At 43.2% G+C, this 27799-nt stretch overlaps 1 protein-coding gene and 1 pseudogene across 3 annotated transcripts in view; one reads left to right on the top strand and one right to left on the bottom strand.

Moving 5' to 3' along the window:
* The window catches only part of MTMR12 (myotubularin related protein 12), a 66052-nt gene that overhangs the window by 30870 nt on the left and 7383 nt on the right, over positions 1–27799 (top strand). For all 3 annotated transcript variants that reach the window (XM_047093758.1, XM_047093740.1, XM_047093748.1), the window contains exons 6-13: positions 828–921; positions 4353–4482; positions 10838–10913; positions 18849–18958; positions 19688–19812; positions 21675–21753; positions 23177–23247; positions 25688–25860. In XM_047093758.1, the coding sequence (XP_046949714.1) occupies positions 828–921; positions 4353–4482; positions 10838–10913; positions 18849–18958; positions 19688–19812; positions 21675–21753; positions 23177–23247; positions 25688–25860 (858 nt within the window). The remainder of the gene's footprint in view (positions 1–827; positions 922–4352; positions 4483–10837; positions 10914–18848; positions 18959–19687; positions 19813–21674; positions 21754–23176; positions 23248–25687; positions 25861–27799) is intronic.
* On the bottom strand, positions 20959–21041 carry LOC124523812 (uncharacterized; annotated as a pseudogene).

Raw genomic sequence — 27799 nt, forward strand, 5'->3', positions numbered from 1 at the left:
ATTTTGGACATTAAGGAAACTTAATCTGGTTGCTTCAGCAAATTGAAATATATAACTGTATGAACTGGTTACAGGGGTCACTGTAACTTCCAAGATTTGTGTTACTGAGGTATCAAAGGTCTCAAACTTGCCACTGTAATGGTAAATACGTCAGGGGAGACCTGGTGGGGGGGGCGCAGCTCACCTGTTGTTTCTGGTTACAGTTGAGTTGTGCACACTTACAAGTAAATCCTTGGTTTTCTTTTAGGGAGTGTGAGAGTTCAGTTAGAACAATAAGCATGACTCTGGTATCTATTCTGAGCAGGAAATGAGTGGTGCAGACAGGGAAAAGTCCCAGAGAAGCCAGAAACTTCATTTTGAATGATGATTTTAGTCATCTATCCAAACATACTTTAGTTTGCAACTTCAAACAAAAAGCACAATGGATTGATTTCTTTTTCTGATCTTCTAGAAGAAGGTTGTAAAGGCCACAAGTGGATCAGAATAGCTAAATGCCTTGGTTATTGTCTGATATTAGCCCTCTGTCTCTGATGTGTCAGATTTTTAGAATATCTGAATATGGCACTTAAGCTTCTGTAGCACCTTGATTTTGAGAAATTAGATGGTTTTTAAAAATTTCCCTAGAAATTCAAAGCTCTTAGAAAACCTGACAAAATTGGTAACATTCCATTTATTTGGCATTATTCCAAAAGATAAGATCATAGAGACCTCAACAAGAGTTTGTGTTTGTGTGCTGTCCAGAGGAGCCTATTAGCATGACTGAAAACCTAGACTCAGTGTTTATCTGCCAAAAGCATGACTATACCCATTGTTTGGTTCTTTTCTAGATTGTCAGTGGCATAATCCATCACACCCAGGCTCCCAAACTGCTTAAGCGATTGTTTCTGTTTTCCTATGCTGCTGCTGCACAAAACCATGCAGGTGAGTGTCTTCTGGGCTGTAATTTGCAGGCAGACCCTTTCAATTCCTACAGAAACTAGCAGGAGAAAACCCATCCATGAGCTTTTTCCTCTCTCCCAGCAACTGGTTGCCTCTTGCTTGGGTGATTCATTCAAGATTCTTATTAAAAAAAAGAAAAGAAAAGAAAAAAACTTTTTTCTTTTTTTCTGCGATCTTTGTTGCTTTAACTTATCTTTTAGGCTTATTTGCTTTTTGTGAGGGATTATTGGCTTGATTATTTCTTATGAAAGATAAAATCAACGTATTATAACTGGGAATGTGAGACTATAGAGAAGCAAAATTCAGATAAGTTTAAGATAATCCTGTTTATTCCTGGGTTCTTTTTTTTTCACTTTAATGTACTTGATCTCATTTCATAACACTCAAGAGAATGTTTTGCATTCTAGAAAGCCTTTAAACAACCAGAACGTGCTCTGTAGCAGATATTTTGGGGGAATTGGAATAGTTGTACATAAGGGAGCACATCAGAAAACAAGTGTGCTTACAGAACTTAAAATCCCAAGTGTTTGCCCTTCAGTTCAGGGAACAGTCCTTTACTAAGAAACTTCAGTCATCTGAATTAGCTATCAATAATGCCCAGCACTGTTCAGTGTTTCCTCAGATGTCTGTCTGTACCTTCCCTCCATCTCTCTCCTCGGTCCGTGCACTCACTCTGCCCGTCACCCGTAAGGTCACATTGATGTCAAGTGACTCTGGGTGTTACATGCTTTTCGTCAGAGAAGTGGCATGCTGGAGTACAAAGTTGAACTGCTCATTTGGTCGGTATTTTTTGAACGCTTGCTGTGGGTCAGGACTGTGGGGATGGGTGTGAATACAACTAAATCCCCATCCTCTGAGCATCAAGTCAAGCAGAGGCAGCGGAGAGCTGTGTCCTCTGGTGGAAGGGCCTGCCAGGGACACAGGGCACAGGGGGTGCCTGAGCAGTTAGTGGAGGTATGGGAGTGTCTGGTGGGCGAGGAGGAGTATTTTAGGCAGAGGGATTAGCACGTGCAGAGATGTAGATATCTGAAAGAGCAGGTTGCCTTTTGGGAACTCTGGTGACTTAGTAGAAGAGCTGTGAATTTTGGGGTCTGTCCCACCTGAATTCAAATCCTTGCCCAGCTGCTCAGTAGCTGTGTGATCCTGGGGATGACACTAAACTCTTGGGGCATCTGTTTTCTCATTTTCAAAACAGCAGCATTCATGCCTCTGATGAAGTGTCGTGAAGATTATAAATTGTTAAATGTGTGGCATATAAGGTGCAGTAAGTTAAAGAGGGTTAATTGAAAGTGTAACTGCATATTATTTGGGGTGGATTATGTTTAGAGACTTGATTACACACTAACTTAAGATAATGCTCAGCTCTACTGTTAGACTGAACATAAAATTAGTTCCTTAATTTCATAAGTTCATCTTTATGAATGACAGATCTTTTCAGTGGAGCTGTACATATAAGTGCTGGGTAACTGGCTTATAATAGCTTGTTGCAATATGAGATATACAAAATATGACTTATTTGTTGGTTACTGTAATTTTTATAAACATTTATTGAGTTTGTATTTGAAAAATCATACTCTATTTTTAGGAATTCTGCTTTTTCCTTATATCCTGATTCTTGGTCCAGACTCTACATAGGACAGTTTCTTGGCTCGCCAACACTAGGTTGATCTGTGTTCCAAAGCCCTTCGTTTGATTGACTCTGGCAGTTTCTTCACCGTGTGGTGCCTTTTTTTTGTGTGCCAGAAGGCCGAGGATATGTGGCATCTTTTATTCTATTTTAATTCCATCTTTTTCTTATCCTCCTTCCCACCCCCATTTTTTGAGAAGTAAATGTTATAACTGATAGATGCTAATTGACCAATTAGCTTTTGCATTGAGTAGGGGTGTGTAGAGATGGGTGCTTTGCAATCTGAACATCTTTAGTTATTTCCTGGCTTGATAATTCATGAATGTGATTTGGCTGAAAGGTCCTGAATACTGAAGACATGGCATTTTAGGGAAGGACTTACTGGTGTTGCTAAGAATATTATCTGTTTTTGAATTAGAGTATTATTATTTGTGTTCATGGGGAATTTTTTTTTTTTTGCATTTATTTATGGAAATCCCTTATAGCTGCGTGGGTTTTAATTCTGGTTCTGTCATTGGCTTAGCTCTGTGACCTTAGGCAAGTTTCTTGACCTTTCTGTGCCACATCTATAAAATGGAGGATTAATATTGCATACGCTGTAGGATTATGAAGATTGAGTTAATAAGATGTAATATGCTCAGAACGGCACCTGGCACGTACTAAGGGCTATATAAGTGTAATCACTGTTTTTGTCATTATTCCTATTATCTTTTGTACCATGATATGATTTGATTAAAAGGAGCATGGGGGAGGGGAGCCTGTGTGGCTCAGCCGGTTAAGCATCTGACTCTGGATTTTGGCTCAGGTCATGTTCTCACAGTTCGGTTCATGAGTTAGAGCCCTGCGTTGGCCTCTGCACCCTGACCTCGGGGAGCCTGTTGGGATTCTGTCTCCCTCTCTCTCTGCCCCTCCCCTGTTCACATTCTCTTTGTCTCTTTCAAAAAAAAAAAAAAAAAAGCATGGGGGAGTTTTATCAAACACTTTTTCCCAAAAGTCTTGGGTTTTGTGTGTGTGTGTGTGTGTGTGTGTGTGTGTGTGTGTGTGTTTTGATGTGCAACAAAGGGCTTGAAGTAACTGATTTGCATAAATACCTGAGACTGTTTTGGTGCGTGCCACCCTGCAGTCTATGGCTTGGGAGAGGGCCACGGACACATCTGTCGGGTTGCAAGAGTAACGCTCCTGGACATTTCCTCCTAGCAGGGAGTAGCAGGGCAGGGTGAGGGGCAGAATTCTCCATCACCAGGGTGCTGTCCTTTATAAGCCCCAACCCTCACTGTGGCTGTCTGATCTGGTGATGGCCTTTAGTAACCAGGTGTCACACTGGAAAATCCTCTTGCTGGCGGTCATCTTCACACTGAGGGAAGATTTACATTCAGGCATCTGACATGCTATTCAAATGAGTTTGCCATCTTATGCACATGTTGGTAGGGCTAAAAATATTTTATTATTTTAGCATTTGTGCCAAGCCCGTCTTCTAGTGCTTCACAGGATCTTTTATGTTATGTAAATTATCTCATGGTCAGATGACTGAAAATGGAGCTATAAATTACTTTTGCAAGGAGTGGAGCAGGAACACGTCTAGTATGAGGAGACAGGCCCCTGGTCATAATTTTGGGTTAGTGACAAAAAAAAAGGAACCAGGTTAGGATTAAGCAGTGAATTTACTGTGCTTGGATAAAAATGGGCTTAGTGGACAAAATTGGGGCTTAGAGATCTACTTTCACATCATTAAAATACTTGTACTTCACGACAAGATTTTATTGTCTTTTCAAATTTGTTTTGTTAGCCACTGATCCCAGGAACCATACGGTGATGTTTGACACACTTAAGGACTGGTGTTGGGAATTGGAGCGGACCAAAGGCAGTGTCAAGTACAAAGCAGTGAGTGTCAATGAAGGCTATAAAGTCTGTGAAAGGTAAGCATTCAGTGCTTTGCCTTTTTTTTTTTTTAACAGCTTTATTGAGATTGAATTCACATGCCATACAGTTCACATATTTGAAGTACACAGTATTTTGAGATCTGTTCACAGAGCGTGAAACCGTCACCACAGTCCATTTTAGAACATTTTCGTCAGCCCTAAAAGAAACCTCATGCCCCTTAGTAGTTGCCCCTCATGTGGCCTCAACACCCCTAGCCCTAGGTAACCTCTGGTCCACTTTCTGTCTTTATAGTTTGCTTATTCTGGAGATTTCATGTAAATGGAATCATATCGTAAAGTGGTCTTTATGCTTGGCTTCTTTCACTTACTGTGATGTTGTCAAGGCTGGTCCATGTTGTTGCATGTATCAGAATTTCATTCATTTTTATTGTTGAATAAGATTCCATGGTATGGATGTACCACATTTTATTTACTCATCAGTTTATAGACATTGGGTTGTGTTCCCTTTTTGGCTATTTTGAATAATGCTGCTATGAACATTTGTATACAAGGTTTTATGTGCACAGAGGTTTCCAGGTCTTTTGTGTATATATATTTATATATACACCTAGAAGTAGAATTGCTGGCTCATGTAGTAACTCTGTTTAACTGTTTGAGGAACTGCCAGACTGTTTTCCACGGTGACTGTACCATTTTACACTCCCGTCAGCAGGGTGTGAGGTTGCCACATTTTCCCACATTGAAACCATGCTTAAGAAAACCTTAAGGTGTCCCTTAAAACATTCAGAAATGAATTTGTGTCTTTTTGTGTGTGTCTTTTTTTCCATTTTATCTGTAGTCCAAGTGTAAAACGATTAGAGGCATTTCTGAATTTATATTGTGTATTTGCTTTACTTTTCTTGGGCACTTTATTCAGTAAAAATCTTTGAGTGGCTACTGTCATGCCAGGCAGTGATCTAGCTACTGGAGATACAGCGCTAAGAATTCCTGCCCTCCTGGAACTTTCATTCTGGCAGGAGGCAAACTATGAGAGAACAAATGAGTGAATAGAGTGTATTAAAAGGTAGTAAGTACTGTGGAGAAAATTAAATCAGCAACAGACTAGGGAGTGCTGGGGGGTGTTGGTGCGGAGGTTGGTCAGGCACAGGGGACAGTGCAAAGTCAAAGACCCTGAGGTGGAATCTAGTCTGGCTTCTGTGAGGAACAGCAAGGAGCCCAGGGGCTGGGGAGCAGTCATCAGGGGACAGAGGAGTAGGGGTGAGGTCAGGGCGCAGAGGGGTGGTTGGATGGTTACGGTAGGAGGCTTTCAGAATTTATCATGCGGTGAGGAGGAGTTTGAGCAGAGGCGTGATGTGATCTGACCTACATTTTTAAAGGATGACTCTGCATAATCCTCTTTTAGAAACTTGAATCTTATCATTTTGGGACATATTCCCCAGCACGCTGCTAATAGTTTTATAAGATTTGTATTTTTGTAGAGCATTTTGTATTTATGGTTCTGATGGGCCTCTTCACATCAGTTTTAATTTTGATCAATCTCAAATATCTATCAAGTTAGCTCTCCTGACACAGCACAACCTGGAGTGACAGTGGGGAGGGACCTGCAGAGCAAGTGTCACCTCCCCATTCCCACCCTCCTCCTCCACTCTTTCCTAGTCACAAAGCTTGGAAAGAGAAGGCTAGCTCTCCCTCAGAAAGAACTTAGAAATCCCTGCACCCAGGAGGTGGTAGCGTGTAATGTGATGTTGACACTGATAGGAGGCATCCCCGTTCTCAGAAATGTTTTTAAAAATCCTGCCATGGACTGATTAAATTCATTAGGATTTGTGTAGTTCTCAGCACACCAAAAATATACTTGGTAGGGAAGGCAGGTGGGGAGAAAGCCTTTAGTGAGTGGTTAGCAGGGAAAACGAAGCTTTAGCAAGATTTTAGTGCTTAGAGCACCTGGTGCCAACACACCCCACCTTGGGCTGCCCCAGCCACGCATACCGTCCTCTACCCTTTTCTGTCCCAAGGGGAAGAGACGGGGCAAGTTGTGCTTTGTTTCTCACCCGGACCAAGGTGGTGCAGCCTGCTGGTCTCCCCAGTGTTCATTGCCTATATTTACAAGGCGCTTCGTGTTTGACTCCTGCCCGACTGCCTTCTGTCCGTTCCCTGGCCACTCTGACCCCCTGCCATAGACCTTGCCTGAGTGGTCTCCTGTTGGGGGTGCTCCTTTGTCTTTCAGCTGCAGGAGGGTAGTTCCTTCCAGCTTGTGTGTCAGATATTAGCCCAGGTGTTACTTTCATAGGGAGCCTTCCCAGGGCTAGGCCAGGTCTCTGGGAGAGCTTTCATTGCACTTACTGTATGCCTCTCTTCACAACACTTCCTACAATTGTGAGTTTATTTTTATCTGTGTCACTGTTTGGAAATGTTTGCTTCTGCAACCTGGCAGCTCTGGAGAGATTCAGGGACACTGTTTTTGTTCATCACTATATCCTCAGTCCCTAGTACAGTGCCTGGTTTTGAGAGGCACTCAATAAATAGAATGAGTAAATTAATGGAAGTCCTTCCTTCAGTAGTGAGAGGGCACTCCAACCAGTTTGGATAAGAATAGGAAACTGAGTTTCTGCTTCATCTCCCAAGGTCAGAGCTGGCTCTTTACCAGTCTTCCTTCTGAAAAGCCTTTCTGAAGGCCTTTGTCTCATCCTGCCTCCTGTCAAGGTATCAGAAGGCCCGTTACCCTGCAGGGTAACGTATAAACCAGTGCTGCCTCAGGAAGACATTGCTGCCCTGATGTTGTCACTCTGAGGGTTTCCTCACCCTAAGTAAGGCTGTGCCCGAGTGGACTGGACAACTTTCCTTGAATGTTTATTTTGAATATTTCCTTGAATAATAAAGTCGTCCTGTATTGGAAAAGGCTGTTTACTTGAAACTTGTCCTAATGACTAAAATGACTGCTCTCCAAGGAGGGAAGATTAACTGTTTGTGGACATTGGGAGCCTCACAGCAGAGACTCCTTAGAACTTCCTTGTAGTTCACTGGGACAGGAGAGAACATCTTGAACTCCCGTCGCTGGTGCACAGCTGTCCATCTCTGTGCGCCCTCCTTTCTGTAGCCACTGGATCTGACGTTTTTCCCCCTTTGGTGAAAGACTATAAGAGAAAATTAACTGGCTGACCAACATTGTAAAATAGCCTCACTTGTAGGGGAAGACATGCAAATTTTTTGAAACAATGTGGCCCAGGAGTGCCTGGGTGGCTCAGTCTGTTGAACATTGGACTCTTGATTTTGGTTCAGGTCGTGATCTTGCGGTTTATGGATTTGAGCCCTGAGTCGGTTTGTGGATTTGTGCCCTGAACTGGGCTCTGTGCTGCCAATGCCACTGCTTGGGATTCTCTCTCTGCCCCACCCACCCTGCTCACGTGCACGTGTGTGCTCTCTCTCTCTCTCAAAAATAAATAAATAAAAATAAACTAAAAAATAAAAATATTGTGGCCTAAGCTGGGGAGGGAGCTGAGACTTGGGGCTGAACCCACCACACAGTGGCTCCCCTCTGCAGACTGAGAAACAGTGGTCTGTGTATAAGCTGCCATCCAGGGCAGTGCTGCTCCCAGTTTGCGCAGCTAAATCACCTGGGAGCTGGTTAATGTGCAGATTCTGATCCACTAGGTGTGAGGTTGGGCTTGAGAGTCTGCTGTCCAGGTGATGCCGCTGCATACCTGGAGCGGTAGGGTCTTCTAGGAGCAATAGGTGGGAGCAATAGCCATCATCCTGTTTCTATACCAGGAGGGCTTTCCAGCTTTGGATTTTCTTCTTCAGGTTTCTGATATTTCATAGTTCTGGGGTGGAGCCTGGACATAAGGAGGTTTTTAATTTTCCCATGTGATTTTAATGGGCGGCCTTATTCGTTGATTTGTGAAGAGGTATTTATGTATGTATGTATTTCTTTTACTTCAGTGATAACACCTGAACAAGGAACACCTTACCACCCACTCCCTTAAGCACACATCTAATAAAATATTCTGGACACTGCAGACTTCAAAAGCCAAATAATTCTTAACAGTTTTGATGGTTTGAAGTATCTTCTCCTTGACCAGTAGTTTCTAAACCTGATTTTATATTATAATATAATGGGCACTTTTTTCTTTTTAAACACCTTTAAGATTTTTTTAAGTGGAAAATTTCAGGCAGTATAAAAGAAAAGAGAATATGATGAATTCCCTTTCATTCATCACCCACCTTCAACAATTCTCTTTTTTTAAGTTTTTTATTTTGAGAGAGACAGAGTGTGAGTCAGGGAGGGCGCATCTGCCAGCACAGAGCCCAATGTGGGGCTTGAACCCACCTGTGAGATCATGACCTGAGCTGAAATCAAGAGTTGGACGCCTAACCAACTGAGCCATGCAGGTGCCCCAGCAATTTTTAACTCGTGCCTAATCCTGTTTTCTCTGTGTTTCCCCTGAATTATTTATTTATTTATTTATTTATTTATTTATTTATTTATTTATTTTCCCCTTGAATCCTTTTGGAATAAATCCCAGACGTTACCACATTTCATTCATGAATATTTTGGTATACATCTCTAATAATTAAGGACTCTTTTTATAAATATAATCATAAAACCGTTGTCACCCCTTTCAAATTTAACATTAAAACCATCAATACCATTCAATAGCCAGTCAGTATTCAGAATGTCCCCATTGTTTTATAAACTTTTAAAACAATTTTTCATCTTTTTATGTTTTATCATTAATCAAGACTCAATGAGATTGATCTCTTGCCATTGATTGATAGGTGTCTTAAGTGTCTTAATCTATAGATTGTCCCACCATTATTTGTTTTCTTGCTTTTCAGTGTTTGTTTATTTTTGAAGGAGAGAGAGAGTGTGAGCGTGGGAGGGACAGGGAGAGAGAGAGGGAGACAGAATCCGAAGCAGGCTCCAGGCTCTGAGCTGTCAGCACAGAGCCCAACAAGGGACTTGAACTCATGAGCCATGAGATTATGACCTGAGCCGAAGTCAGACGCCCAATGGGGAGCCACCCAGGTGCCCCCATTATTTGTTTTCTTGCAATTTATTTGAAGAAACCAGGCTATTTGATTGTTTCTTATAATCTAGATTCGGTTGGTGTTTAAAATAGTGCCCCCCCATGGATTGATTAGATTTAATGACTTGATCACATTAAAATTCTGATCTCTTCAACTTAGAAAGTCCCTATGTCCCATCACCTAATATGTAACGGATTTACTTAAAATGTGCAGTGTGCATACAAGTGGCATCTGATTATTTTCCATTATAGTTACACCACAGTTAAACTTCTTATTTCCCATGAGGCTTTATTTTAAGCTCTTTGACTGAAAGGTGTTTGTAGCTCACAGTGATGCAACTTACGCAGGTTTCTTATTAATAGAAACCTGCATCTGTTAACTAGAGGAAGAGGTGGTGTCCCTGTATAGCTCTGATCTTTGCAACTCTGAAACCTAACTTTCCCACATCCTACCACTTAACAGGTTATTTTTAGAACCTAAAATTTCTCATGCAGAAACTGAAGTCATACTGGTTGGGTTCAGGGCGTAGCTCTCCTAATGCTTACTAGTTGTATAACCTGTGAAGGACCTTAGTGGCGCTGTCTCAATTTCTTTATCTGTGAAATGGAATAATAGTAGTACATACCTCATAAGAGTTGTCAGGAGGATTAAATAAATAATTTGTGTTACCTAATTAGAGTCTGGCATACAGTAAACACTTATTTGTTTGTTGTTGTCAGAGTGCTTGATAAAATGTCTCGGCAGCAGTCATCTTTTTTTTTTTAAGTTCATTTGTTTTCAGAGAGAGACCACAAACAGGGGGAGGGGCAGAGAGAAAGGGAGAGAGAGAGAGAACCCCAGTCAGGTTCCATGCTGTCGGTGCGGAGCCCAACACGGGTTGAACCCACAGACCATGAGATCATGATGTGAGCTGAAACCGAGAGTCAGATGCTTGACCGACCAAGCCACCCAGGTGCCCCTAGGCAGCAGTCATCTTAATTACTGGTTTTCGTATTGGTCTGACTGAAACAGCATGGATGCTTAATTGCCACTATATGATGAGAAAGATCACTCCCAATTTTGGAATTCATATATTTTTAGATATCACAGATTCCAGTCCCCTCATTTCATGGATGAGGAAACAGACCCAGAGAGGTGGGGTAGCTTACTTAGGGTCACATAGAATCAGAGGCAGAGCTAGGATTTGAACCCAGAGTCCCAACTGACTTGGCCAGAGATAATTCATGTGCATTTGCTCTTCTTAACAGGAAAATAAGGTTCATGCCCTGCCACTCTGCTTTCGCTTCCTCAGTTCATTAAAGTTGAGCTTTCATATTTAGTGAATTACTCTAGTACTAAAACTGGTGACATCTCTTTCTTCTAGATTGCCAGCATACTTTGTTGTCCCCACCCCTCTTCCCGAAGAGGATTTGTCACGCTTTCAGGGTCACGGCATACCAGTAAGTACATCTAGAAACCCTAATAGCCGTGGGTTGCTCATCAACCCATTCTGACAAATTATTCTATTTAAAGCCGTTGGCTTTGGTCCTCTGTTCAAAACTGATCCATAAATATCTCAGGGAGTCACTAAAAAAGTTTCTCTCTCAGACTTGAGGCTCCCTAGGACAGAGCTCTAAAGCTTTCACAGATGCAGTAGAGTTTTTAGCAGAAACATCTTAGAGATTTAAGAGGATTATGTATCTGTCTGGTGTTGAAAGCCAGCCTGATTTAACTCCTGAAATCATTTTGAGGCTGAGCTAGCTGACCACCCTAAGGGAATAAGGTTTAAGATTCTTTTGGGCCCCACTATTAATTTTTGAGTGGGCGTGGCCATGTTTTCTCCCAGAGGCAACATGGAGAACTAACTTATTTTTCACAGAATAGACTGGGATGGGAGCCATATTTAATGTGTCACTGATCAAAGAAAGCAATACTTTGGGAGTTACTCCAGTTTCTAATTGGTGGTGGGAGTTGCCAAGCCTTCAGGGAATTTAGTAAGGAATGAGAATTACAAATAAATGCTGTGCTGTGCACATGGCTTGTTCACCAAAAAGGTCATTCCTGTATGGGAGTCGAGATGTTTAATCAGAGGTCACGTGCTCAGAAGCCCATGCAGGCAGGTAGGTAATGAGCTTGGCCCTTGGCAGTGAACCAGATACCATCCGCCTGAGTTAAGGGGAGTCTGCTTCTCTGTGCCAGCCAATTTGTGCTGTGTGGGAATATGGGCCTTGTCTTGCCAGATATCTGATTTTTCAGGAGAAGCCAGAGATAGGGATTTTTATGTGAGTTGTGAGTTTTCCCAGTTTCTAAATGTATGCAACTGATTTAGATGTTTAAAAAACTCTGGTCTTTGGGCTAGAGTTGGCTCATGTCCCACCAGTTTGCAACCTTTGATTGAGAGCTGTGGTTTTCACACTTTCTGGTCTTAGTGCTCAACACTCTGAAACATTATTGAGGATTTCAAGGAGTTTTTGTTTATGTGGATTATATTGTTTCATATTTGCCATATGAAAAACTAAAACAAAACTTACTGCTTATTTTAGCAATAAACTTAACTACATTTTAATGTAAGTGACATATTTTTTGTGAAAAATAACTATTGTTCAAAACAAACAAAAACATAGGATAACAGTGTTTTACATTCTTAAAAATAGAAGACCACCGAATTCTTCTATCTGCCCCTTTCATTCAGTGTGTTCTAGTATGGTAGCGTTTGGTTGAAGTACATGAAAATCCAGCCTCACACAGATCCATATTTGGGGAAGGGAGGAATATTTATTAGCCTTTTCAGATAACTGAGAATATTGTTCTTTGATGGTACACCAAAAAAAAAAAAAAATGACTGGTAGTTTCATAAAGGTTAATTGCAATAAGGAATCTGAAAATATAATGAATTTTTCATTCTCTGCTAAATTAAAACCCATGGGTCTGTCTTGTACTTGTCATAGATCTTAAAACATGAATGATTTTATGATGTTATATAGTGGTCATTTGGAAAATGTTGGTTCACTGGGCTATACAGATCATCCAAATATTAACTTACTTCCTTATATAATATAAAAATCAGAAGTGCCTGGGAGCTCAGTCAGTTGAATGTCCAACTTGGTTTTTTTTAAGTTTATTTATTTATTTTGAGAGAGAGCGCACACAGGGGAGGGGCAGAGAGAGGGGGAGAGAAGGAGAATCCTTGGGATTTTCCCTCTGTCCCTCTCCCCCACTTGTGCTCGATCTCATGCTCTCTCTCTCTCTAAAATTTTAAGAAATCACATTCATTAGCATTGTCTTTGTCTTGTCAGAAGTCTGTATATTTTGGGAAGCTGTCCAGCTGGAGTCAGAGGTTAGTTTTACACAATTCTGATTTTTGCTTGAAAGTTCATTTTTTATTTGCAACAATCTGTCAGTTGTTTTCCTTGAAGTGGCAGGGTCACTTCATTTTTTTTTTTTTTGAGGATGCATCTGCCAGATTCCAAAGTCTGAACACCCGTTGTTTGACTCGCACTCATTCTGTATGGGTTTTGGTTTTTTGGTTTTTTTTCCTCACTCATTCTTTCAATTCCATGGAAAGAGCAGCTAGTTCGCCTCTCAGCTCAGGCACACACGTGCTCTTTCTTGTGACCAACACCATTTCAGTGCTTACTTCCCACTCCATCGCACGGAATAGAAAGCATATTACTATTAAATTGTCCATAATGGTCAAGATTAATAACATTAATAATTTTTAGTCCTTCATTAAGGACATTCTCAAGTGAAAGAGAATTTTTTTTCCTGTGAGTGTGTGGCAGCGAAGAATACAGTGGTGACCGATGGCATCTGGTGGTGGTGCCTTGGTTGGTGCTAAGACACCAGCACTTTTGCCCACCAGGGCTTTGCCATAGGTGCGAATGTCAACACCGTGAAAAGGACACAGTTACCTCTTAATATTTATTCTCAGAACACCTGAAAGGGTCTTGGGACCCTGCCCCCACCCCCCCACCCCCCACCATGCCTCCATCTCAACATTTTAAGAATTGCTGTTGTAGAAGGATGAAAATGAATGTCTTCATTTCTCAGCCTTTCAGAGATGGATCTAGGGAAAGAAGGTGAGCTCTGTGGGAAGAAACAAATACGAATTGTCCGCACCTGTGCAAACAGGCTGCTTTTCCACCTGGCGTTGTATGAAATTTTGATACTGTGTTCTAGCCAGGCCTTCAGGCTGAGGAGTAGGAAGTGTTCTGCTAAGACCTGAGTGGGGAACCAGCAACATAACTTTGATAGAAACAGTAGGAAAGTGTTCTCACTTTTTCAGATCTGACTTCATGATATGTCCTGGAAGTTGTTAGTGGAGTTTGCATGAACGGACAGCAGAAACATTTTGTACGTAATGGAATTTTCACATTTACCCAGGGAACACAGACCTCTCGGTACACATAACGTAAAATTTGCCATTAATGGCATTTATGTATTCACAATGTTGTACAACCATTACTGCTTTCTAGTTCCAGAACATTTGCGTATCTCCATGCTTTTTTTACCCTGACTTTTCAGCTAGTCTGTTTTTTTCTTGCCTTCACTTATTTTCAGTGAAGACCTACATCGTTTGTAAATTCAGTCACATCCTTGCTCTAATAGCGACTTTGACGTCCTCTACCCTCTGCTGTTCTCCAGCCCCTGAGTATATTTTCTGGCCGTGGGGCTAGTGAACATTGCTAAAGATGATTCAAACCAAACAGCAGAGTGTTCCTTAATGGGATATGCGAAAGCCATGTTACCTTGCCTCTGTTGGGCCTTTGTTCTGGCTCAGCAGTCTGTTATTTAACTCCTTTTGGATCCTGTATCATTCTTCCCTGGGGCTGGTGTAAACCATCTTTGCATTCTTTCTAAGTTTGTAAATTCCATTCTTTTTTTTTTTTTTTTAAAGTTTTATTTACTTTAGTAATCTCTACTCCCAGTGTGGGACTCAAGCTCATGACCCTGAGATCCAGAGTCACAGAGTCACATGCTCTTCCAACTGAGCCTGCCAGGTGCCCCTGTAATTCCATTCTTCTTCTTCTTCTTTTTTAAGTTTATTTATTTTGAGAGAGAGAAAGCCCAAGTCCAAGAGGGGCAGAGAGCGAGAATCCCAAGCAGGCTCCACACTCGGTACAGAGCCTGACGTGGGTCTCAATCCCACGTCATGAGACCCATGACCCGAGCCACTATCAAGAGTTGGACTGTTCAAACGACTGAGCCACCCAGGCAACCCCCCCTGTAATTCCAGTCTTAACTTTTGTACTGAGAGACAACATTTCCCCCACTTCTGTGGGATCTTGGACAATCAGCGACAAGACCTCCTCCCTCAGCTTCCTCCTTCACCTCCTGTTGTTTTTTTCTGTGTTCCTGTTTCCTTATCCTGAATCTAACTAAACATCTGCCTGGCTCTTGATCTCATCTGCCCTTGTTTTGTCTGGAGCCTGCTTCCATCAGTCTTCCGCCTTCCACGTGGATCTTTCCATGGTTCTGCTCTACCTGAAGGCATGTTCAAGCTTTCCCTAACCTGAAGAAGCCCCTCCTGAAGAGCTAAGTTGTTGTCTTGTTCTCCTTCCGACAAACATATTTCAAGACTCTACTGACCTAGGTTTCTCAGTTGGTTAAGCATCTGACTCTTGATTGGCTCAGATCATGATCTCACAGTTCCGTGGGATTGAGCCCCATGTTGGACTCTGCGCTAGCACGAGGAGCCTTCTTGGGATTCTCTTATCTGCCCCTCCCCACTCACACTATCTCCATCTCTCTCTCTCAGAATAAATAAATGAACGTTAAAAAATAAAAGACTGTGTACTAACTGCCCCTACTTGTCTCTCTACTTGTTTCTTCTTGCATGGTGACTTTTACCCCCTACTCTGCTGAAGGACCTTCCCGAAGTCACTATGCCTTGTGTATCGCCACCTCTCTTCCCCATCGCTGCAGGTTTGACCCTAATTATGTTCTCTTTTTTTGCTTCTAAATTCCTGTCTTGCTTTGGACACACTGTGCTTTCTTGGTCCTCTGACTTCCTTGATAGTTTCTTCTTTCTTACACTGGTGTCCAGTTGTAGATGATCCCCTAAAGCTCTGTCTTTGGCTCTACTAAGAGAGATACCTTAAGATGTACCAAATAATGAATAATCTCCCCCTCTCCCTCTTCAAAGTTAAACAGAATAGGGGCACTTGGGTGGCTTAGTCGGTTGAGTGTCCGATTGTTGATTTTGGCTCAGGTCATGATCCTAAGGTCATGGAATTGAGCCCTACATTGGGTTCCACACACTGAGTGTGGAACCTTCTTAAGATGCTCTCGCTCTCTTGCTCTCCTGCACACTCTCGTGCGCACTCTCTTTCTGCCCTTCCCTCCCTCCCCCTCTGTCCCCTCACTCTCTCCCTCTCTAAAAATAAAAATATTTTTTTTAAATAATAAAAGTAAACAGGATTAACAAGGAGTGATTCTTGTCTGTTGTCAAGACTTTTATACTAAGAACCCAGACAGAAATCATACATATTACAATAGGAGAAGACATGCTTTTTGTTAAATTCTTATGAGAAGTATGTCTTTGACCAAGAATTTTGCTTGTTTCTGGGCGTATGGGTGGCTCAGCTGGATAAGCATCCAACCCTTGATTTCGGCTCAGGTCATGATCTCATGGTTCAAGGGTTCCAGCCCTATGTCGGGCTCTGCATTGACAGTCAGGAGCCTGCTTGGGATTCTGTCTCTTACTCTGCCCGTCCCCTGCTCTCTCTCTTTCTCAAAATATATAAACTTAAAAAAATTAAAAAATTTGCTTGTTTCCTGTTTATTTTTAAAAACAATACCTAGTGCTTTTGCTTTTATTATCTATTTTCAGAGTATTAAAAAAATTAAAATGTTTATTTTTGAGAGAGAGAGAGAGAGACAGAGCGTGAGTTGGGGAGAGGCAGAGAGAGAGACACAGAATCCAAAGCAGCTCCAGGCTCTGAGATGTCAGCACAGAGCCTGACGCGGGGCTCGAACTCACAAGCTGTGAGATCATGACCTGAGCCAAAGTCTGCCGCCCAACCGACTGAGCCACCCAGGCGCCCCTAAAAATTTTTTAAAAAAATATTTGTTTATTTTTGAGAGACAGACAGACAGACAGATTATGAACAGGTGAGGGGCAGAGAGAGAGGGAGACACAGAATCTGAAACAGGCTCCAGGCTCTGAGCTGTCAGCACAGAGCCCAACACAGGGCTCGAACTCAAGAACTGTGAGATCATGACCTGAGGCAAAGTCAGACGCTTAACTGACTGATCCACTCGGGCATCCCTATTTATTTTTTCAAGTAGAGAATAGTTAGGGAATTATCCCAGAAGAGATGAGACAGGTATGGTTGTGCCCCAAAGAGAACATGAATTATGGTTGAATGTCACCAAGAGTTAACCCTTTCTATCCCAAGAGAAGAGATAAAAAAGGATTACGGACCCTTAATTTCTTAGAACCTGTCACCTAGTTGTGGCTAAGAGTGTCTCTCCTTTTATCCAAGTGAGCTGCAGCAACTAGGGGCATGATTGCCTGGGCATTCAAATTACTGCCACCTTTGGCTGAGGGCTAGAAACTGTGTGGTGGTTTCTGTATGTTGCTCAGTATGACATTGGGAGAAGACAGCAGAGGGCCCTTTGATTTGTCTTAGTGTCCTAACACGTCCACCTCATTAGGAACCTTAAAGAGTCAAAGTACGGCCTGGCCCTGAAAGGGGAGGCATTGCTTTTTGGCATTTCCTAGAGCGGTCCTATGTTCCTCTGCCCTTACTCCCTGGGCGGGCTCGTTATCAGCTGGCTGCCACCTCCCATGTCCGGAGCCCCAATCCTGCCTTCCCCTCCTAAACTCATAACCCTCATCTAATGTGCCTCCTGGATAGCTGCACAGGGGTATCCTGTTGGCACTGGACACCTAATACATCCAACACCCATTCCATCATCTTCCCCTGTAACCCCAAGCCAGTTCCTCCTGGCTTTCTAAGTGTGGTGCAGAGTTATCACCTGGATCGTGTGCTCATCTTGAACCTCACAGCCCAGACTTCTAGCATGTCCAGTGTATGGCTTATACCATTCGTTGCAGATGAATAGCAAAAAGGTATCAGTGCTGGATGGCAGAATTATAAAAAGTATCTTCCCCTAGGTTTTATCTTTGAGCTAAGGCTGATGACTTGGTCAGCAGAGCAGTGGCTGTGCTCTAGCCATTGTCAGCCCTTAACCAGGCCTTGATGGGGCACAAAGTCCACACAGTGCTCACCTGCCCTAACCAGGCTTGCCCTGTCCTCCGTTCCAGGCTCCACTGGCAGATTACTTTGCCCCAAGATCAGTTCTCATTTCCTTTTGTTCCTGCAAAACAGCAAACAAACTCTCCCACTGTAGCCAGAAAAGTGCCTGAACACCTGAACCTGTCACTTACAGTCATTCATGTGATTTCTTCCTCTTTTGCCTTCCCTTTGTGGTTCCTTGTAATTCTCTTCTCTTATTTACCACGTTCTACATTTTATTATGTTTGTGAATGTATTTCCCTTTTGAGAGTATGAGCTCCTTGGAGTAGATACACTGTCCTCGCCCTCTTCACATCCTCTTCACCTCCTTTTCACCTAATGCAGCGCCTTGCATGTACGGGTCTGGTATCCTTTGTTGAGTAGCCAGCTTCCCGTTCTGTCTGGTGTGAACTTTCTCTACTGACAGGAGCTGCCTCCTTCTTGCCATCCAGGTAGAGCACAGCATTTAGACACACTGCTGCAGCTTTCAATGCAACTTGAGGAAGTTATTTGGTCTCTCCAAGCCTCAGTTCCTTGCTGTTAATGGAATTAGAAATCACCCCTGTCGGGGCACCTGGGTGGCTCAGTTGGTTAAGCGTCCGACGCTTGATTTTGGCTCAGATCACGATCTCATGGTTCGTGGGTTCAAGCCCCACATCAGGCACTGCATACACAGCATGGAGCCTGCTTCAGATTCTGTCTCCCTGTCTTTCAAAAATAAACATTAAAAAGAAAAGAAAAGAAAACCTCAGTGTTTAAGAGGGGAAAGAAGGAAATCACTGCAGTCTGAGAGTGTGACTGAGAATCACATGAGTTAGTTGACATGAAGTCCCTGGCAGAGCAGGTTCGCCACAGTGACTAGCCTAGTGATGGTGATGCGGTCATCTAGGCTCCCGGCACTCAAGCCCGGTCAGACCATAAGCAGGTCTGAGCGTAACTGTCTAGACCTGGGGGTCTTTTTTGTTTTTGTTTTAAGACTAAATCATTGTTTTTCATTGTAAGTAACTAGTCTTTGGCTTAACAAAGTTGAAAATATTCAGCCATTTCCTACCCAAGTTATACATTTCCCTGAGTGAATTTAAATGCTCAGCTTACCTTTCTCCCGCTGGATTGTGTATATTATGACTGAAAAACCTTTCTTCCCCTTTGCAGTTATGGTGTTGGTCCTGCCACAATGGATGTGCCCTTTTGAAAATGTCAGCACTGCCCAAAAAAGAACAGGATGATGGCCTTTCACAAATGCAAAAGAGCTTCTTGGATGGGTCAGTACTGTTCTACATTTTGTGACTGGTTAGCTCGAGTTCTTGTTTTCCAAAGAAGCTTCATTCCTGTTTACCTGCTGATAGCTTAGTGCTCAGGAATACCATAGAGAGGGATCATTTTTAATCCCTTTGAAAGGAGTGGCGCCTGGCTGGCTCAGTGGGTAGAGGATGCAACTCTTGATCTTGGGCTCATGAGTTCGAGCCCCACATTGGGTGTAGAGATTACTAAAAAACAAAAAACTTAAAAATACATAATTTTGAAAGGAGTCGGTATAACATAATCATTAAGAATGTCAACTGCAGGGGCACCTGGCTAGCTCAGAGGAGCTTGCAACTTTTGATCGCGGGGTAGAGTTCAAGCCCGATGTTGGGTGTAGAGATAACTTAAATAAATAAAACTTAAAAAAAAAAAAAAAGGATGTCAACTGCATTATTTTTAGAGATGCACACTGAGGTATTTAGGGGGGAGGGCATGATGGCTATGGTATTGACAGTGGTCAAATCCGGGTCATGGCCTATGTCACTGTCCTTTGATACATGTTCCACGTGCTTCCATTTCCACCTCCGATGACTGGGAACAGCGGTCCTGTGGTAGCTAGTTTGTTGGCAAGGATCAAATGGGAGGATACCTACACACACAGATCTTGCCACGTCTAAGTGCTCGGGAAAAATAAGCTGTTTCTAATTCACTTCTGCTCTTTTAATCTCCTGTTACTTTTTGATACCTAGAATCTATAAGACCATCCACAGGCCACCCTATGAAATTGTTAAAACTGAAGACCTGTCAAGCAACTTCCTGTCCCTGCAGGACATCCAGACTGCCTACTCTAAATTCAAACAGCTGTTTCTGATAGGTGAGAAAAATGCAGAACAAAAGCTCTCTGTCAAATAGGGAAAGACATGCCGTGTGGATCAGGTGACAGCTGGTACCTTCTCCCTGGTCTCTGTATGTACCCAAGGCTTATGACCATGAGGGTTGATGTCATAGAGCAGAGGGGCTGGTAGCTGAGGAGCCACTGTCATTGCCACATTCACCACACGCACCCCCCTCCCCCTCCATTTTCTTCCAGGCTTTTACCCCGCTGCCCCTTCTGACGGCAGGGAACACAGGCCCACCCCTCCACTGCTCCTCTTCTCTCCTTCCTCAGCACAGTGTCGCCCAGTGGTGTACACAGGGGCTACTCTCTTTAAAAGTTGTGGAGCCATGTGACACCTGTATTCGCTGGCTTGCTCACGGTGATTGATAAAGTGGATGATTGGTTTTGTTTTCCTTAGTGGCTTATTGAATGGACCACCTCCCACCCCCCCACCCCCAGTGAAAATATCTTTTTTTCTTCTGATTAAGCAGAAATGTACAAAGTAGGAAATGAAATATGCCCATCCCGGCCACCCCCACTTCTCTGCCTGGGCTACCCACTATGAACAGCTTAGGACCTGAATCCTACTTAACCAGCCCAGTTGTTTATTAATTCTCGTTCTTCAGTGAATCTGTATTACCATCTGAGATTTGTCACAGTTTTTCCTAACTTGGACTTTCTAGCCTAGCAAATTCTTTTTTTTTCAATGTTTTTTTTTTTTTTTTTTTTTTTTTTTGGGGACAGAGAGAGACAGAGCATGAACGCGGGAGGGGCAGAGAGAGAGGGAGACACAGAATCTGAAACAGGCTCCAGGCTCTGAGCCATCAGCCCAGAGCCCGACGCGGGGCTCGAACTCACGGACCGCGAGATCGTGACCTGGCTGAAGTCGGACGCTTAACCGACTGCGCCACCCAGGCGCCCCTAGCCTAGCAAATTCTAATGACTTAGGATTCATTCATTCATTCAGCTGACATTTATTGAGTTTCCATTATATACACCGATTATGGAGGCATTTGAGATAAAGATGAATTTGATGCCCAGGTAAACAGCAGTGTCCACCTCTAACTAGATTTATAAAAAGCAGGGACCTGGTGGAGAGTGATACACTGCCCTAGTTTTTTGGGGTTTTTTTTGTTTTTGCAGATCTTAAATTTTGGGTACTCTGCACATTCAGAGAAACTTCTCTAGTAATAAACTATAGAAATGATCCTTGAAAGTATAGTCTTCACTGCACTAGTTGGTGCGGGACTGTGTCTACCACTTTCCGTCTCATCACCCAGGACTTGCAGAGAGGTATCTGCCTTGTCGTTGATTTGAGTTTGCAGCTTGGACCTGTATTAGGTGTCCGTGCAGTGCAGGGCTCTCTGTACCAAAGGTGTGGGGGCGGGGTGTGTGGTGTAGGAGTATGCAAGGAAAATGTGCTTGTGTATTTAGGATTCTAGCAGAAGCCAAGTCTCCCCCTTTGGGCTCCCTGGCATCAGGAGGTATCCTGTTGTCTTCCAGTGCTAGAATAGTGTAGCCTGGGTGTCGACTGTTTCTGCCTAAAACATGTTACTCTCCTTGTTGAGTCACAAGGTCAACCATGGCTTTACATAAATATTGTGGGGCACTTTTTATTTTAACAATAAAAATCTAAAAAATCCATTTTTGACTGCCACCCCCTTCCAGAAGCTTACAATTCAAACACCATTTCAGCTGAAGTCTGGAAGTGTCCTTTCTTGAGAATGGAGATCTGTGCTTGGATGCTGCAGTTCAAGTCCAAGACTGTCTGAACAGCACACTTGAGTCGCACAGATTTTTGGTGGCAGACATGTAAGAGAACAGTGACCTGACTTCCTTGCTCTTTTTTCTTTTTTCAGATAATAGTACCGAATTTTGGGACACAGATATAAAATGGTTTTCTCTGTTGGAAAGTAGCAGCTGGCTTGACATAATCAGGTATTTTAAAGCCATCATTTTGCTCATGAATTTTATAGTTCTCTAATTCAAAGTAGTAAAACAAATTGACAAACGATGGAACTGTTTTAAATGTTAAACATTTAAATGTGTTAAACATCACAGTTAGATGTTCTTAGATCACATATTCTATTGACAGCTCAGCTGGATTTTACATTTGTTTATTATTTCTGTGCACATTTGATCTGAATTTATCGACATGCTACTTGCTCACAAAGAGATCTCTCTAGACTATATTTATAGACTAGGCATGGAAAGACTGCAGAACAGGGGGGTGGCAACCCATAAGTCTAACTGAGGCAGCAGTGCTGGCCTCCAAGAAGGGAACAGGAAGAAGGGGGGTGATGCTGACTTTTTACTGAATACCTTTTTGAATTACGTTTCTCCTGTGTATATTACCTATTTTAGAATGAGTAATGTCGGTTTTTCATAATTTCATGATTAATTTCAATTAGGCATTTTGGGTTTGGGAATTTGGTTGAGATTCCCAGAGACAGAATTCCTATATTCCCTTCCCTACTTCATAGTTTGAATAGCTCCTCTCTGTTGCTGTTAAAGAGAGGAGAGGGCAAAGGGAGGCACAGAAGAGCAATGATCAGGGTGCGAGAAGAGTCCCACCCCTAGGACACTTGTGAGGCACAGTTGGACAGTGCCTCCAACTGGCACTGCATCTCTCGGTTCTGCCAGCAGGGTTTGTGGCAAGGAGCCTCAGCCCCCCAAACACTTGTTAACGCATCCGTTCCGGAGAGCCTGCTGCATGGCCCATAGTTGGAATGTGTAGTTGCCGACAGTGATCAACGTCACCAGGAAAAGCACCCTTCTTCACGGGGGGTGGGCAGAGAAGGTTGAGCATCCCTCACCAAATGAAGCACCGTCCAGGAAGGGTGCCCCTGCAGGCAGGGAACAGCATATGTGAAGCCCTTAGTTACAAGCAGAGGAGAGTCAACGCTGAAAATCAGGAATAGTGTGTACAGAGAGTGACAGAAGGGATTTCTGGACCTTGTTGGACTGTTTTAGCCACACTGACACATTGGACAGGTGACCTTGAATTAGACCATGTGGGCGTGCAGCACAGTTTCCGACGTGGGCATTTGTGGGTCTTACTAGGACTCTCCGGCCAGACTCAGGCATGAGTTCTCAATAGGAGACTGTAGTTTAGAAATCACCTAGGAAGGTTTTGACATCAATTTTGGGATTCCTTTCTGAAAATTTTCAGTTTCTAATTGGCAGATGAGTGTCTTGCAGTATGTGAATAGGGTAAATGGTAACTTCTTTTCTGGAGGATTTCAAGTGAAAAAACAAATGAGACTGTCTCAATCTTCAGTTTCCTCTGTCTAAATTTCTCATGGTTTTGATGCCAAACTCAGAAACTAATCCCCCTTTTTCTTGTCTCTTTCCAATGTAGACGTTGCCTGAAAAAAGCAATAGAGATCACAGAATGTCTAGAAGCACAAAACGTGAACGTTCTTCTTTTAGGTAATACATTTAAAGCACAAAGAGTGGTTTTCGTTTCCCTTCACTCGAGACTCAATTTCTGCATATATAGCTTTATGTAATTGGAATTGTCTTACAAAAGGAGCGAGCTAGTGTAGAAATCCTTCCCATTCTTTTCTACCCTGACCTTGGAATTCTTTGCGTTTGATTTCAGTGTTACAGTTTAAAAATAAATCCTTCATTTAGAACTTGGCAGACTTACTTGCAGCCCAAGAAGGAATTGTTTGGTATCTTCACCAAAGCTCACATTTCCTACTGCTTTGGGTTTTGTTTTATATTAACTCCACTTGGTTACAGTTAAAATCTTTTGATAATCCTTTTTATATAAAGAAATCCATGAATGGTTTAATTGTTCTTTTTATATCTTTGTGTTTGACAGACAACCTTGTGCAGTCGCTATAGAAAGTTTGTGGGTCACGATTTCCTTTGCCTCAGTGGGCTTAACTTGCTAAACATGTGGACAGGACATAAGCATTCAGAATGTGTAAAAACAGGTGCAAACCGCTTTTATTTAAAGATTGCTAGAGTTGGTTAGACCTGAGCTAAAATACGATGTTTGCCGTTTAGAATATTTTAAACTTCTCATAGCCCTGCACTTCGGTTCAGTAGATCATCTCATGCTTTCATGCCCTCAAGCTTTTACCATGGCTCTGACGCGCTCCGTGACTGCTGAAATTTAGCCTCTGTGGACGGGCTGCACATGTGTCTGCCTGGGGCTTCTGTACCACCTGATGCTGGCTCGCTGACTTGGATTTTACGATATTGACTGAGCACCTACCATGTGCAGAGCTCTATACTTCTGCCTTCTAGAAGTTTACAGCCTAATGAGAGTTGGCCTGAGCATGTTATTGAAAAAGATCTAATCACCAATGGCAGAACAGAGTACTGAGGAACTAAGTGGTACAGAGGAGGATGAATAAAGATCAGAATCTGAGAGGCAGAAGTTCTCAGGCCAGGCTGCAGTAGTCACAGTTGCATAAAACAACATCTGAATCTTTGGCTGAGATGTGAGAAGTCACTCGGTCCAGAAGAATGACTGAGTTGTCTCCTCTGAAATCTCATTTTCTGGTCCTTCTTCCTGTTACAGGTTTACTGTTAATACCCGTCAGATGCAAGAAGGATGATTCCCTTAAAATTATAAAACTTATTTCAGGGCGCCTGGGTGGCTCAGTCAGTTAAATGTCTGACTTCCGCTCAGGTCATGATCTCACGGTTCACGAGTTCGAGCCCTGCATCGGGCTCTGTGCTGACAGCTCAGAGCCTGGAGTCTGCTTCAGATTCTGTGTCTCCCCCTCTCTCTGCCCCTCCCCCACTCATACTCTCTTTCTCAAAAATAAATAAAACGTTAAGAAAATTAAAAAAAAAAAGAAAGAAACTTGAAATAAGCTGATAACACTCCAAACACAAAACTCTGTTTCTTTTAAATCCATGTGTTCCCGTAGTTTAGACTTGTCTCCCTGGAGGAGAAAAAGAAGCACAAGCGTAAGCCTAGACCTTAGTGCCTCATGGTTCCAGGGTCAGAATGAAAGAGTTTTAACGGTGGAGACATCCCCCTCCTTAGAATTTGTAACTTTCTCTAGTTTCACCGATACTAGCACCGCCATCCTCCTGGACATTTTTAAATAGCAGCTTGAGTTGCACTTCTTTCTGCAAAGAGGAAACCACGGGGATGCAGACCCTAACTTTTAGGATCTGAAAACTCTAAGGCAAATGCATGGACAGAAATGTATGCTTTTATTTGCCGGGAGTCATGAATGCCGAACACACATATGAATGGTGTTTTCATCACACAGGTTTCGTCCGGTGCACTCTGGGGGTGGGCACGTGGACATAGACCGAGGGGAGTTTCTCCGCCAGGCTAGGCAAGGAGAAGCGGGCACCTCTGTGCTCTCAGAGAAGGAAAGAGCTATGGAGCTGGGAATAAGGGAGTCCAAGCAGAGGGAGTGGAGGAGAGGAGCTCTGAGGGGAGTCTGAGGAGCAGCTGAGCCCTGGAACAGTGAGTCCAGTGATGGAGACTTTGACACGGCAGCTGGAAGAGTTTTGAACTTGGTCTGTGAAGGCCAGCGGGTCACCACCACGTGTATGGCTCTGCCCTCATTATGCGGCACGCCGGGATGCCGGTACGCTGACAGTGGATTTGACGTGCTGCGTTTTATTCAGTCAGTCAGCAGATCTGTGCTTAGTGCCAGCATATGCCAGAACCTGTACGGGACTGGCTGGAAGCAGTTTGTCTGTCAGTCTGAACACTACCTGTTTTCCCCGTGGGCCCTCACCTTCAGGGAAGTAGACCTTGACTGTCAGTATCAGGCACACTTTGGTTTTGGGAACCCCACCATTAACTGTGCAAGGGTGAGCACTCTTTGCGGCTTTTTAATACTCCATACTCTCCTGCCTCTTTGCACTGCCGCTGGGCCCCTCCTAGAGGAGAATGCTTCCGACCTCTGCTGCCTCGTTTCCTCTCTGGTGCAAGTGATGATGGACCCCCACTGTAGAACCAGGATTGGTTTCCAGAGCCTTGTCCAAAAGGAGTGGATCATGGGCGGGCACTCTTTCCTGGATCGCTGCAACCATCTACGTCAGAGTGACAAAGAGGAGGTGAGTGTCCTCGTCGGAGAAGCGCCTGGTCTCTAATACCTGTCTTCAGGTGTCGGGCCGGTGCTTGTGAAGTGCATGCTGTTGGGCTTGTTAGGAAGGCCATGTTCAGTTCACTGTTGGATGACTCCAAATGCTTTAAACAGTACTGAAATCCTTCCCAGAGGAAAAGGGTATTAGTAAGTGGTTCAGTGCCTTTTCTTCTAAATTGTGTATTTCATGATGGGAATATGTATTTCATGATGGGAATAACACTGATTTATAAAACTTAAAAATTAATTCAGAGAGACTCCTATAATTTCTGCGAAGTTAGTGCTTGCAAAAAAATGAATATTCCACATAATAACACAAAGTAAATTTTCCCTTGCACATAAGCCTTTTCAAATAAAGCATGAGGTTTATGTTAACGCCGTCCCTCACCAGGACCTTACCGGTGACATAGCGTGCTGTGCACATGACCTCTTCTGCGTCTGGCTGTGTGAATTGCGTTGTAGTTTAGCTGGCCCCCACGTCGTGGTCTAGTCTCAGCTGCAGCTATGCATACTCCTTTGGCCGCATTGTTAATGATTGCTGAAGAGAAAATGAAGACAGGTGAACTTTCTTTAACGAAGTCACCTACAAAGCTCTGTGTTCTAGGAGCATGGCTCGTGGTTGTTCTTACTGCAGGTAATGAACGTGTCTGTCTGTGATGGGAAGCAGCATGCCGTGGGAATAGAGAGCCATGGCTCCTGCCCTCAGGGTCTTGGCCTGTTTCTGGAAGACCGCGGCTTCTCTTGCTAGGCTGTGAGGTTTCTTTCAGGCCTGGTCTCTGCTCATCTGTGTCCCATCAAGCTGAATGGAAATCACCATTTTCACCCTTGGAATGGACTTTGCCTTTCTGAGGAACTTTGCAAGGTTGATGGGACTCAACATGATGGGCAGAGAGCAGATACTATGTGGGGAAGAGTATGTTTTGGATATCTTGAGAAGATAGGACTGTCAAGGACCATGTCTGGGGAGGGAGAATGAGTCCAAGAGCAGATACAGTCTGATCTGCTTTCACCCATCCTTTGGAGAAGTCATCCAAACTTTCTGAGCCCATTTTCATGACTATATAGTAGGGTTCAGATACTTTCCACTCTGTTTAATGATATACTGAGCAGAAAATGAAGTATGAAATAAAGTTGCTATATCAGCATTTCTTCGCATCTCCACAATGACATATTGATGTTGTTGGTTTTTTTTTTTCCTTCTAAATATGGCCATTTTAAAAGAATTATTTACTTCTCTATTTATTTTTGAGAGAGTGAGTGAGTGAGCAGGGAAGGGGCAGAGAGAGCGAATCCCAAACAGGCTCCGTGCTGTCAGTGCAGAGCCTGATGGGGGGCTTGATTTCACAAACCGTGAGATCGTGGCCTGAGCCAAAATCAAGAGTCAGACACTTAACTGACTGAGCCATCCGGGCGCCTCTCAACTTCTGTCTCTCTTCTGAGCTCTGTGAGGCCTCGACAGCCTCCATAAGGGAGAGACTGTGACATGGCTTGTCTTACCCACCTGACAGCTTCGCTGATGACTCAGAAGGATAAACACTTTGTGAATGACGAAGCACCCTAGAAAACCATCTCTACCAATAAAGGGCTTGCCTCCGGGAAGCTAGTAAAGGAGGCTATCTGTTAAAAAAAAAAAAAAAATCTGTACGCTTGTGGAAAAAAAGGTTAGAAACTCACCTTTCCTGCTTCTGCTGTCTTTCCCATCCTCTTTCTCTTCTGCATCCTCCTTGTGGGGGTGAAGAAGGGAATATTGACAAAATTCAATGTGATGGAGTATAGTTTTTTGGTAATACGATTTACTAATGTGAAGAATGGAATTCTTTCAGGAGGTGATAACAATTTCACTTAATTGGGGTTCAGAGTGTTCCCTGTCATCAAAATCAGTTGCAAACCTGCTCATGTGTCAGTGTTTG

The sequence above is a fragment of the Lynx rufus genome, unplaced genomic scaffold (assembly GCF_022079265.1).
Source record: "Lynx rufus isolate CCGP_SWC_20201006 ecotype Redwood Valley unplaced genomic scaffold, mLynRuf1.p SCAF_1, whole genome shotgun sequence".
Classification (NCBI taxonomy): Eukaryota; Metazoa; Chordata; class Mammalia; order Carnivora; family Felidae; genus Lynx; species Lynx rufus.